The 14,397-nt window shown below is 42.9% G+C and overlaps 1 protein-coding gene across 1 annotated transcript in view; it reads right to left on the bottom strand.

Annotated features, from left to right (window-relative positions):
• Positions 1–1,070: 1,070 nt before the first annotated feature.
• Positions 1,071–14,397, bottom strand: part of LOC311320290 (nck-associated protein 5-like) — a gene marked incomplete at its 3' end in the record, with an annotated part of 69,317 nt that continues 55,990 nt past the window's right edge. Inside the window, exons 11-12 of the mRNA XM_084452021.1 lie at positions 10,196–10,612; positions 1,071–1,237 (exon numbers count right to left, since the gene is read on the bottom strand). Coding sequence (XP_084308147.1) covers positions 1,071–1,237; positions 10,196–10,612 — 584 coding nt within the window. The remainder of the gene's footprint in view (positions 1,238–10,195; positions 10,613–14,397) is intronic.

Below are 14,397 nucleotides of genomic sequence, written 5' to 3'. Positions count from 1 at the left end.
TTCATGAACCCTGCGTCTCCCTGTAGCTCATGTCGGCTGACTGCTCTCTCTCAATGTCTCTCCACATCACAGCTCACCAAGTGGATAATCACTTCTGAAATGGAAGACAAAAACATAATGTGATCAGACTGGAATTTGGAAAACAAAACCTATCCCTCCACATGTGCAGAGGTGTCGATGTACAGTACAACATCTGGTTAAACCCATAAACTGCAATCATTCTTGTTGATATCCTTGTTTCTAAGTAGGCTGTACATGTATATAAGAATGGAACCTAGGAGTCAAAGGTAATCCTCCAATATCAAGCGTAACATCACTGCATTCAACAAGGAAATCTAGAACTGACTTTGAAGGGATTTGAAGAAAGGAGAGGGCGAACGAGGCCAACTCCAACATCAGCACTTTGAGATTGTCTGACAATGAAAAGTGCTTTATAAATAAAATGAATTATTTTTTAATATTTAACTCAACCGTTGACGAAGTCCTGTTTAATAGAAATGTAATACAAAACAAAAAAATAAAGATCAGCATGATATTAAATGTAAAAATGCAAAACCATTAAATTATTCAGGCATTATCATGACTTTAGGGAGGCATGTTTAAAAGACTGACTCCAGGCAATGCAGTCGACTCACTCCCGGTCTCTCTTTGGAGACGACTAACCCATAGAAAATCTAACCCTGGCTGACATGTGAACCCTAATGTTCAGCACAATATAAACATTTTAAGATACTGTAGAAAGAAAGTGTGATGTGAATGGAAAACATCAGTTCTGAAAACCAATGTGTTTTCTCAGACTGATGCACTGGTGTTTAAATCAGCAGGAGAAATTATACATGCAAGCATGACACCGCACAGGTATCGTGACTAATGTTATAGCACAATAGTTCAGGATACATGTGTTAATATGGTCACACAGATATAGACATTTGAGTCTGCATATGGTAGCAGACAACAAAACCAAATTACAAATCAAGTTTATAGTTCATCTACAGTAGATTAAACACACTAACAAACAGTTTTACATAAAGGGGCCATGTTGTTTGTTGATGTCCATGTCTGCTTGACTTTCACACGGGCACTCGGGCAGACAGCCAGATGGTCCTGGTGTCCTTCTGTCTCTTATCCCGTCTGCAGGGGACAACCAGTGAGGTGGGAGTGTTGGAGGCGGTGTTTGACAGATAGTGCAGAGCTGTGGGGCTGTAATTTGATGGGTTTAATCGATACTCCAATAAAACTGACAAGAGACATCAGCCTGGCCCAAGTCTTAACTATAACAGTCATATCCACAGGGCACTTTTAAATGACTTGCCATATCCACTTTGATGTGGGAATTGAAGAAATACATTGAGAGTTTGTGGGAGAGTCCAAGCAGAGTCTCTATGAAGTAAATACTGTACATCAACAGAGGCCCAAAGAGTACAGCATATAATGAAAGTTTGATTTTGTTCTTATACCTATGTATGGTTATCGATTAAATAAATTCTATCTTCAAATTCAAAGAGACAATAGGCAGCATGGAAAAAGAGTCTTACACACACTTACTGTACCGAAGTAAGAAGTTCAACGCAACAACTGCATGGGAGTCATTTTGTGATTCCCCAAGAATTGAATGGAATTTAAACCATTATTTATTCAGGGAAGACAATTGACCCTTCGCTAAGGCCCGTCCCCCTTAGTTACTGTTGCTAAGTCCAACAAGCTTTCGGAGCCAGCAACACCGAAATTCTAAAATAATAAATTCACAGAGTCTCATGCAGTCTCATGTCACGAAAATGATTTTTGGGCTCTTGCTAAGGCCAATTTATAAACTAATAGCAAGTAAAGGTGAATATGGAACTATAACAAAGTTATCTCATTGAGCTTTAAGCTAATTTAGGTTAACAAGCTAACATCTGCTAAAAATAGCATAACATTATTTTACGGTTAAAAGTAATGAATTACCTTGGAGGAGAAAAAGCTGTGCTTGTGGTTCTTTGAGGGGTTCAACTGAATTTGAGGACGATCACATAGCTTTATCCACAGCCTACACTTGACTTTTGGTTTTGGAAAGGGAAAAAATCCTCCTTCCAACCTCTCCGGGTAATGAGTGTCACTACTACAAGTGCCGCAGGCACAATGTTTAACCATAGTGAGCTAAAAGTCCACAAAACCAGCTCAAAAATTACGAAAATGTGAAAGTTTTACATTGGAGTCAACGGAGAGCCGCCACAAAAGTATGGAACAAAAGCTACTTTTAAGTTTTCCTTGAACAAATACCAATCAATAAACTATTAATGGATATTGATAAAGATAAACAAACTAGCAATAAGCTATAAGGGCAATGGCAATGCAGGATAAGACGGGTTGTTTTATTGATTATTATTATTATTAGGGCCCGAGCACTATTAGGGCCCGAGCACTGGCTGTGCGAGGCCCTATTGAAACTCGAAGGATTATTAGGGCCCGAGCACTGGCGGTGCGAGGCCCTATTGTATTTCGAAGGATTATTATTCTCCTTCTCCTTCTCCTTCTTCTCCCCAAACAAATGCCTTTATAGTGGCCTAAACATCAATGAAAACTCACGAAACTTTGCAGATACGTCAGGCCCGGTGAAAAATTTTATAATTCATGGGTGACGGAAATGGGCGTGGCAAAACGGCTCAAAAGCGCCCCCTGGAAAATTTAAAATGGCGAGCCCCACCTTTCAGTTTGATGTAGGCGAACGAAATTCGGTGGGCATATGTATTTCATCGAGACACACTAAAATGTCTCTTGGAGCTTTACCCAACATGCAACAGGAAGGCCGCCATTTTGCTTTTAATGTGCCATTTTGACCGTGTTTTGACCATTTCCATGCCTCGTACTTTGACGAACTCCTCCTATAGATTTCATCCGATCAACTTCATATCGGGTCAGCTTCATCTTAAGACCTTTGTGATCAAAAGTTATCAAAAAAATTGCGTTTTCACCAAACACCCTTGCCGTGGCGCCCCGCCAAAGTTTGACATTTCGCCATAAAACACGAAGTCCTCATAACTCCTCCATACATTATCCAATTTGTCCGATAAATCTCACGCTTCATGACGGTTCTGTCCTGAACACATCTATGTGTCAGTATTGCGTCATACTTATAGCGCCACCTATTGGTGAAACAGGAAGTCCTCATAACTCCTCCATACATTATCCGATTTGTCCGATATGTCTCACGCTTCATGACAGTTCTGTCCTGAACACATCTATGTGTCAGTATTGCGTCATTCTTATAGCGCCACCTATTGGTGAAACAGGAAGTCCTCATAACTCCTCCATACATTATCCGATTTGTCCGATTTATCTCACGCTTCATGACGGTTCTGTCCTGAACACATCTATGTGTCAGTATTGCTTCATACTTATTGCGCCACCTATTGGTGAAACAGGAAGTCCTCATAACTCCTGCATACATCATCCAATTTGCTCCAAATTGCTGACGCTTCATGAAGGTCACCTTCTGAACACATCTATGCGTCGGTATTGAGTTACACTTACAGCGCCACCTACTGGTGAAACAGGAAGTCCTCATAACTCCTCCATACATTATCCAATTTGTCCGATATATCTCACGCTTCATGACGGTTCTGTCCTGAACACATCTATGTGTCAGTATTGCGTCATACTTAAAGCGCCACCTATTGGTGAAACAGGAAGTCCTCATAACTCCTCCATACATTATCCAATTTGTCCGATATATCTCACGCTTCATGACGGTTCTGTCCTGAACACATCTATGTGTCAGTATTGCGTCATACTTAAAGCGCCACCTATTGGTGAAACAGGAAGTCCTCATAACTTCTCCATACATTATCCAATTTGTCCGATATATCTCACGCTTCATGACGGTTCTGTCCTGAACACATCTATGTGTCAGTATTGCGTCATACTTATAGCGCCACCTATTGGTGAAACAGTACGTCCTCATAACTCCTCCATACATTATCCGATTTGTCCGATATGTCTCACGCTTCATGACGGTTCTGTCCTGAACACATCTATGTGTCAGTATTGCGTCATACTTATAGCGCCACCTATTGGTGAAACAGTACGTCCTCATAACTCCTACATACATTATCCGATTTGCACCAAATTGCTGATGCTTCATGAAGGTCGCATTCTGAACACATCTATGCTTCGGTATTGAGTCACACTTACAGCGCCACCTACTGGTGAAACAGGAAGTACTCATAACTCCTACATACGTTATCCGATTTATTCAACATGTCTCACGCTTCATCAAGGTACCGTCCTGAACACATCTATGCTTCGGTATTGAGTCACGCCTAGAGCGCCACCTACTGGTGACAGGAAGTTTCTCTCAGTACTGCACACCGAAATAGCACACCCTTCAACGGCACCACACCCCGACACGCGTGGGGTGCGAGGGCCCGCTCACTGCTGCTCGCAGCCCTAGTTATTATTCTTCTCCTCCTTCTCCTTTACTCCAAACAAATGCCTTTTAGGCGGCCTGAACATCGATGAAAACGGATGAAACTTTGCAGATACGTCAGTCTCGGTGAAAAATTTGATAATTCATGGGTGACGGAAATGGGCGTGGCAAAACGGCTCAAGAGCGCCCCCTGGAAAATCTAAAATGGCGAGCCCCACCTTTCAGTTTGATGTAGGCGAACGAAATTCGGAGGGCATATGTAGTTCATCGAGACGCACTAAAATGTCTCTTGGAGCTATACCCAACATGCAACAGGAAGGCCGCCATTTTGCTTTTAATGGTCCATTTTGTCCTTGTTTTGACCATTTCCATGCCTCGTACTTCGACGAACTCCTCCTACAGATTTCATCCGATCAACTTCATATCGGGTCAGCTTCATCTTAAGGCCTTTGTGATCAAAAGTTATCAAAAAAATTGAGTTTTCACCAAACACCCTTGCCGTGGCGCCCCGCCAAAGTTTGACATTTCGCCATAAAACACGATGTCCTCATAACTCCTCCATACATTATCCGATTTGTCCGATATATCTCACGCTTCATAAGGGTTCTGTCCTGAACACATCTATGTGTCAGTATTGCGTCATACTTATAGCGCCACCTATTGGTGAAACAGGAAGTCCTCATAACTCCTCCATACATTATCCGATTTGTCCGATTTATCTCACGCTTCATGACGGTTCTGTCCTGAACACATCTATGTGTCAGTATTGCGTCATACTTATAGCGCCACCTATTGGTGAAACAGGAAGTCCTCATAACTCCTCCATACATTATCCAATTTGTCCGATATATCTCACGCTTCATGACGGTTCTGTCCTGAACACATCTCTGTGTCAGTATTGCGTCATACTTATAGCGCCACCTATTGGTGAAACAGGAAGTCCTCATAACTCCTCCATACATTATCCAATTCGTCCGATATATCTCACGCTTCATGAAGGTTCTGTCCTGAACACATCTATGTGTCAGTATTGCGTCATACTTATAGCGCCACCTATTGGTAAAACAGGAAGTCCTCATAACTCCTCCATACATTATCCGATTTGTCCGATATATCTCACGCTTCATGAGGGTTCTGTCCTGAACACATCTATGTGTCAGTATTGCGTCATACTTATAGCGCCACCTATTGGTGAAACAGGAAGTCCTCATAACTCCTCCATACATTATCCAATTTGTCCTATATATCTCACGCTTCATGACGGTTCTGTCCTGAACACATCTATGTGTCAGTATTGCGTCATACTTATAGCGCCACCTATTGGTGAAACACGAAGTCCTCATAACTCCTCCAAACATTATCCGATTTGTCTGATATATCTCACGCTTCATGATGGTTCTGTCCCGAACACATCTATGTGTCAGTATTGCGTCATACTTATAGCGCCACCTATTGGTGAAACAGGAAGTCCTCATAACTCCTGCATACATCATCCGATTTGCACCAAATTGCTGACGCTTCATGAAGGTCACCTTCTGAACACATCTATGCGTCGGTATTGAGTCACACTTACAGCGCCACCTACTGGTGAAACAGGAAGTACTCATAACTCCTACATACATTATCCGATTTTTCCGATATTTCTCACGCTTCATGACGGTTCTGTCCTGAACACATCTATGTGTCAGTATTGCGTCATACTTATAGCGCCACCTATTGGTGAAACAGGAAGTCCTCATAACTCCTACATACATTATCCAATTTGTCCCATATATCTCACGCTTCATGACGGTTCTGTCCTGAACACATCTATGTGTCAGTATTGCGTCATACTTATAGCGCCACCTATTGGTGAAACAGGAAGTCCTCATATCTCCTCCATACATAATCCAATTTGTCCGATATATCTCACGCTTCATGACGGTTCTGTCCTGAACACATCTATGTGTCAGTATTGCATCATACTTATAGCGCCACCTATTGGTGAAACAGGAAGTCCTCATAACTCCTACATACATTATCCAATTTGTCCGATATATCTCACGCTTCATGACGGTTCTGTCCTGAACACATCTATGTGTCAGTATTGCGTCATACCTACAGCGCCACCTACTGGTGAAACAGGAAGTCCTCATAACTCCTCCATACATTATCCGATTTACTCAACATGTCTCACGCTTCATCAAGGTACCGTCCTGAACACATCTATGCTTCGGTATTGAGTCACGCTTAGAGCGCCACCTACTGGTGACAGGAAGTTTCTCTCAGCACAGGACACCGAAATAGCACACCCTTTAACGGCGCGGCACCCCGACACGCGTGGGGTGCGAGGGCCCGCTCACTGCTGCTCGCAGCCCTAGTTATTATTATTATTGGGAGTTACTACTTCGGCATTCATCTTACCTAATCACTCATCATAGTAGAAAAGAGAGTTTTGAGCAATAATCAAAATAAACATATTTAATATATTTCAAGGGACTTTCAAATTTACAGTCACTGATGTGTCGCCTGCAGCTTGTGCAGAATGCAGCGGCCAGTCTCCTCACTGGCATGCGAACGTGTGACCACATCACCCATCATGGACTGACCTCGCTCCGTTGGCTCCCACTGCGTTTTAAAATTGATTTCAAGATTTTGTTGTTGCTCTAAATAGACTGGCACTCGGTATCTCGCTGAACTCCTGTACTTTCATGCCCCAGTTAGAGAGCTGAGATCCTCTAATCAGCTGCTGCTGGCTGTCCAAAGACTCGGCTGAAGACTAGAGGTGACCGAGCCTCTGGAACAGTCTGCCCTGGCACATTAGGTCTGCCTCGACCGTAGAGATTTTTATGTCTTCTTTGAAGACTCACCTGTTCTCCCAGGCCTTCAACTCAGGTTGAGCTGGACACCCGATGGCCCCTGTATTGTACTGTATTTTATATTGCTTATTGTGTATGGTGTATTGTAGTGTTCTGTTGCGTGCTGTGCTGTGTTTTGTTTTGTTACTCTGGAGCTGTACAGCACTTTGGTCAAACTCAGTTGTTTTAAATGTGCTTTATAAATAAAATTTGAGTTGACTTGAGTAATAGATATGCGCAAAGAGAAGAATATGAGGGATATAGTCTACTTTACTGCTCACAGCTCAGTGTAGGCTAGATAATGAAAGAAAACACACCAAATAACTATAGATAATACAAATAAAAAGAGGATAAACTAAATATTAGACCATGTAATCAAGTGACAAAAAAAGGTTTTGTCTCTAATCATGTCGGTCAATTTTACAGCTAGGCGTAGGCCTAACAGCTATAATGGATTATGAAGACGGGAGCCCGTCATTCCTAGTGCTCTAGGGTGGGGAAACCTGTCAAAGGGGCGGGGAAACCTATCAAAGGGGCGGGGAAACCTATCAAAGGGGCGGGGAAACCTGTCAAAGGGGCGGGGGAACCTGTCGAAGGGGCGGGGAAACCTATCAAAGGGGCGGGGGAACCTTTCAAAGGGTTGAAGACGAAGATGAAGACGTACAGTAGCCTTCAACTTCACATGATTTATGATTGTTTTTAATGTTACTGAAGGCAACATCAGATGATTTGCTTGTGCAGTTTAAAAAGCCTGGAGCCACATCTGGGTACCCTGAAGCATTTTAGTCCCTCGCCAGACAACTAGGCTCACTGGGCAGTGATTGCTGTCCATAATCTGGGCATTACAATAACATTCAGAACTAGGCCTGCTGTAGGACTAGCCTATTGACTGCAGAGGCATAGAGACCTACTGCATATACAGTAGAAAAGAGATAACAGTCATATAATAATAATAATAATAATAATAATAATAATAACATAGAATAGCAAAACATAATAGAATCGAATAGAATAGCCTGGTAAGAAAGCCAGTGGGCATTACAATAGCATTCAGAACAGACCTAGGACTAGCCTATTGACTGCAGAGGCAGAGATTATTATAATAACAATAATAACAATAATAATAAAAATAATCGTAATAATAATAACTAGAAAGTACATTTCCTGGAGAAAATGTGAGGTGGGCTAGCTGCTGCAGCTGTATGTAACAGCTACTGCTAGAACTACTATGGACCGGGCAATCTCCATGCACCCACCGGCGAAGGCCGTGTCTCTAACCCACTCAGGGGCTGATTTGTGGGGTCCGTGGTGTGGACAGTGGCAAGACTCCGCCCCCTCAGGTCAGAGCCGGTCGGGGGCAGTGCAATGACCTCCGGGCAATCTCCATGCACCCACCGGCGAAGACCGTGTGTCTCTAGCCCACTCAGGGGCTGAGTTGTGGGGCCCGTGGCGGGGATAGTGGCGTGGTGGTGAGACTCCGCCCCCTCAGGTCAGAGCCGGTCGCGGGCAGTGTAATGACCTCCGGGCAATCTCCATGCACCCACCAGCAAAGACCATGTGTCTCTAGCCCACTCAGGGGCTGAATTGTGGTTTCCATGGCATGGATAGTGGTGTGGTGGGGAGACTCCGCCCCCTCAGGTCAGAGCCGGTCAGGGACAGTGCAATGACCTCCGGGCAATCTCCATGCACCCACCGGCGAAGACCGTGTGTCTCTAGCCCACTCAGGGGCTTAGTTGTGGGTTCCGTGGCGTGGATAGTGGCGTGGTGGGGAGACTTTTTTATTACAAGTCAATAGCAGAGGTACAAACCGATCACAGGTGAAAAAGGTGACAAACACACAAACCCATACATACACTGATCAAACAAATGACCTATTTCGGATTAAAACGTCTATTTTCACTTAAAGGTGACAAGTCTGCACCCCTGCAATAGGAAAAAGCTTGGTTCTTACAGTTGGCCAGCTGAGGCCTTGGCTGCTCTTGCTGCTGGCTCTGAGCAGGTCTGGACTTTGATTGGATATGGCTCATTCTCCTCAGCTCCATCCCACCTATGAATGAATAAGACAAACAAAACTCACTGCTGATGACCGTTTTGTCGTCCTTGTCCATCTTTCATGCTCATGTCAATCTGAAACAGCTGAAGAAGAGAGAAAAAGTCCATAACGAAGAAGAGAGAAGGAAACACATACTGTATTTAGATTTAAGGTTGTAAAAACAGGTCACAAATTCAATATAGGTCTCTATAAGATTCATCACAGTTCTACATAGCTGTCCATGTTGTTTCATGTCGTTTCATGTGAGCTGAGAAAGATACTGCTGCTGTGTTAACTGAGGGATATGAGTTACATACAGTACTGTACTTAAAATAAATCCTTTAGGGAATGTCTGCTGTATTACACATAGCGTACGTGTCGATCAATCAGTCTAGCCATTCAGGCTGACCGCGTCTTGTGATTGGATAATCCCACAGACAGCACATCGAAGGCGCCCACTGATGAGTGTGGCGGTTAGGATTAGTTCACTGGAATACTGGAAATGTGTTTTGAGTTGTTTTTAAACTAGAGCTATTGTACACACCTCTGAAATTGTGCAGTCCAAGGTGTATAGCTGTCTTCTCTGGCAGGGCACCCTTTGAGCATCACAATGAGCTAAGGCTATCATTATCACAGTAATCTGAAAGTATTTTTTCTCTAATGACATAGGAGGTTGATAGTCTGGCTTGATGCAGACTTTAGCTGTAATATTGCGGTTTTAACAATGTTCAAAGGACTATATTTTCATACACTAACTGTATTTCTATTTGGCACCTAGTGCTAAAAGCCCATGACTGGCTGTTGATTTCACCCAGTTTACTTCTATTAGTAGAAACAACCTTGCCTGACTGACTCATGGATATAATACAAGTTAATATTGTGTCACACAGGTAAAACAAAATGGATGACAAATCATCTGGCCATGTCTCTTTTGGCTGGCTTTACCTGAGCCCAGTCTGGGCAGCTTGCTCTGGGTCTCACAGACATTGGCACAGGTCACAACAGGCTCAGACAGGGATTGGACAGGCTTGAGGAAGGCCAAACTGGGATAAAGCTCTGATTGGACAAGGGTCACAGAGAGGTCGGACGTGGAGTTTGGCACGCCCAGTTTGAAGTGGTCCTTGGTGCCGGACGATGGCACTCTCCATCGGGGTAACGGGGAAGGGGACACTTCCTTAGTGGAGGATCTTGGCGCGCTGGGAGGGCTGAGGGAGTGGTCTGGGGTGGAGGTTGATTTAGGGAGGAGGTGGAGGATGGAGGAGGAGAAGAAGGAGGCGGAGTCAGGGAGGGGGAATGTTCCGATGCCGCTGTCCAACGTTCGCATGGTGCAGCCGGAGCCTGGGGCACAAGGAGAACACATGATGGAGCTTGGGGACCAGGGATAAGGGTAGGAAACCAACAAGGAATTAAATGACAGGGTATTTTCAATATAATTGTCAAAAGAGGTACAAGTGACAATTATACTGAAGTGCATTACCAATACTGAAATGATTAGCGAGAGAATATGTCATCTGTTATGAATGTCCTATGAATAATGATAACTCAAAAATCAAATCACAAATGAACGTCTGTGACACTGGGAATATGTCCGGTGTGTATCATCGACGTCAACTGCAATATCACAGAGTGCGCCATTACTGGCGAGATTCGATTGTGTTTCCCTCATGTCTCCTGTCATTCCTCACACGTTGTCATTACCGCCGTAGAGGCAGCATGAGGGAGTTTTAAACCAGCTGCCACAGCTGACACCCTGCCTGTTGTGATTTCCGAGCATTAATGCAGCAGATGGCAGGGGGTTATTTCATTCACAAACTGCGAAGGTCCTCTCCAAGAGCCAAGCAGACGGATGGCAGTTCAGTACAATCCAATTACATGAAACTGTAATGCAGGGTAATGATTCTTCCCTAATTAATGCATGATACTGCCAGAGAATACTTCAGCCAGAGAGAGCGAGAGAAAGAGAGTTCTCTTGGTGAAAACAGAGAAAATCAGACACAGTAAACCACTGAGATCTATGGTATTTTTAGAACATGATTTAGTGGCAGTGTGACTAAAGTACTGATATTTGTGGATACTAGGATTATGCAAAAACGACCAAACCGATTTTCATGAAACTCAGTGGAGTGGGGTAGTATAGGCCAACTTAGAACCCAGTCAACTTTACAGCAGATCCCAATCACGGGGCAGGTCCACGAGCCACACGAACAAGGCCAGCCATTCACCTCCAACATTTTTTTAGACCAGGTTTAAGCTAAAACTACCAGACTGATTTTCATGAAACTTGGTGGAGGGATGTAGCATGGGTCAACTAACAACCCATTAAATCCAGGAGTGGATCTGAATAACGGGGCGGGTCCACAAGCCGCCCAAAAAAGGCTGGGCTGGCCATTCACTTCCATTAATTTTCTGGACTATGATTACGCAAAAACTACTGTACCAGACTGCTTTTCATGAAACTTGGTGGAGGGGTGTAGCACTGGCCAATTTAGAACCCATTCAATTTTGAAGTGGTTCCGAATCACGGGGTGGGTCAACGAGCCGCCCAAACATGGCCAGCCATTCACCTCTATTTATTTTTGGGAAATTCCCCCCATTCTTTGTCAATAGGGGGAATTGAAACAGTTATATCTCAACATGGGAAGGTCACAGAGACACATGGTTTGGACTGGCATAAAGCTCTCGACCTAACAAATGCCACAATACCAAACATGTCCTGCTTGCACGCACGTGCACAGAACATTGCTAACTCCCTTGTCAACCACGTACCATTTAAGAACGCTGATCATCTGCTGCTGGTTTACTAGAAGCTCCCAGCAACAGTGGGAAGAAGATCGGGAGCGCAGCCTTGGTCAATTATGCCTTAAGGCTATGGAACACAATACCTATAGATATCAGGGAAGCCAGCTCGATAAATACACTTAAAAGAAAGCTAAAAATGTATCTCTTCACTTTAGCCTTCAACTAGCTCCTTTTGCACTTGCTTGCTACTGTACTTCTTTTAAAATGTGTTCATTGCTACTATTTCTGGGCTGAAAGACACTGAACAGATAGAGGGATTAATAATCAGAACTGAGTGCATTGAGTGAATGAATGTGAAAAGGCCTGTAATTGTATGCAAACATTTCATTTCACACTGTGATCTTGCGCAACCGTATCGAGTGGGTAAAGAGCCTACATACTCTGTATGCAGTATAATTGTGTAACTTGTTGCTGACTGTATAGTCTTACACATACATCATGACATCAGGGCTCGGCGGTGTGACGTACGGTCTTCACGGACCGTTACCTGGATTCACCCTGCAACTTTCATTCAGTATCTTACTAGGACGCTCGGTTATAAGGTGCAGACGTTTTGGGAAACCCGGTCAGAATTAATTCAGGACCGGGACATTGAAAGCGAGTTCTCTCTCTCTCTCTCTCCCTCTCTCTCTCTCTCTCTGCGGGTGCTGAGCAGAGACAGACACACAGGCTATGTTTTGTACTCTGGCGCTGCTGTTATACTCTATCTGCAGTAGATTAGGTGTGAGTTTTAGTGAATTTTAGTTCGATCCTATGATTTGTGCTTTAAAAAAAAAAAAAATAATAATAATAATATATATAACATGATTCCTTATCTTTATCTTGTTTTTATTGTTTTATGTTCCATGTTATTTTCCTTGTTTCCTTGCTTTTATGTTCATTTTATGTCTGTTTTATGTGAAGCACTCGGTGCATGTAATTTCTCTGTTAAACACTGAGCTGCATTCCTTGTATGAACAGTGCTATACAAATACAATTTTACTTACTTACACAGAGCCACTTAATGCATTCATGGGCGGAGGTCTGTGCTCTCTGAGCACCATTGCTAGTTTATTGATTGCTGGTGGAATTTGATTGCAAATTACAAAATTGCTAAAAATATAACAAAAAGTGCTTCTGGGCCAAACCGCACACTGCACCAAAAGTTGAGTCAAAAGTCAACTGAGTCAATAGTTGAATCTCATCATTTCATGTCCATGAACTGCACAGACAAAGAGAAAAGACATAAAGAATTTAAACCAGCAAGATGTTGCACTTCTTCTTGTCATTTCTCCTGACAGTATTTTGAATACATACAGCCTACCCAGTAGAGCGCTTTAATCAACGGAAAATACAGGATTCTCTTGAATGATCCAGAGGAGAGCTTGTCTCAGAGACAGATACTCTGTGTCCTGACAACTTCACTGATAATTGGGTGCCTTCAGTGGTGCCTTCAGTAGTATGCTTCAAATTAAATGTGTAAAAACAATCAGTGAACATTTTGACAATGAACGTTTCTTTTATTTTCCTGTCAGCCGCAACATGAATAAAGATAGCCAAAATGAGATACAGACCACAGACAGTATTGGGTAATGTTAAGATGAAACAGGACGGCTTGTTATAGCTTTGACTTTCAATACAGCTTCAACGAGTTTGACCATTGATTGCACTGTGTGGATTGCATCAAATCAAAAGGCTCTAGGTGAAACAAGCCAACACCTAACAGTATACAGTTCAATGATTACAAGCAGACAAAGATGCTCTCAAGGTTGAATAACATCTCATAGAAAGGCCAGTTGCATATTCAGTGTCCGGAAACTGCAGCATTAAAAGGTCTCCCTTATACAAAGAAAATATATTCCCCTATATATTAACTGTCATTATGGTATGCAAAATATATGGAGGAAATATAGAGAATAATATGATACATACGTAATATAATGAATAATACATAAAGAATGCCCCCTTTCCATATATTGCAGTATATTGGAAAATATAACCACTAGTTTCCTATGTATGGAAATGCATTGTTTGATATATTACATTATATTTTCCAATATATCACAATATATTTTTCTTTCATAAGGGCTGAACCAGGATGTTGCAGTATTGTAAATATGCATGAGGGACACAGGTACTTTTTCATGAATATTACTGTATCCATGCCACTCATCAAGAATAATGCTGATGTCACGGCTGTGTAAAGCAGGAGAGGTAGGACCCACATACGGACAGCGAACGGCCATAAAGGTGGAGACATTTTATCCAAAATAACCACAGGAACACAGTATGACACCAAACAATGAACAGACCAGAAACAAAGGAACTGAGGCAGTTTAAAGGGA

Source organism: Borostomias antarcticus (assembly GCF_949987555.1).
Source record: "Borostomias antarcticus genome assembly, chromosome: 17".
NCBI lineage: Eukaryota > Metazoa > Chordata > Actinopteri > Stomiiformes > Stomiidae > Borostomias > Borostomias antarcticus.
The sequence above is the reverse complement of the archived record's forward strand: the minus strand, read 5'-3'. Positions and strand labels throughout refer to the sequence as shown.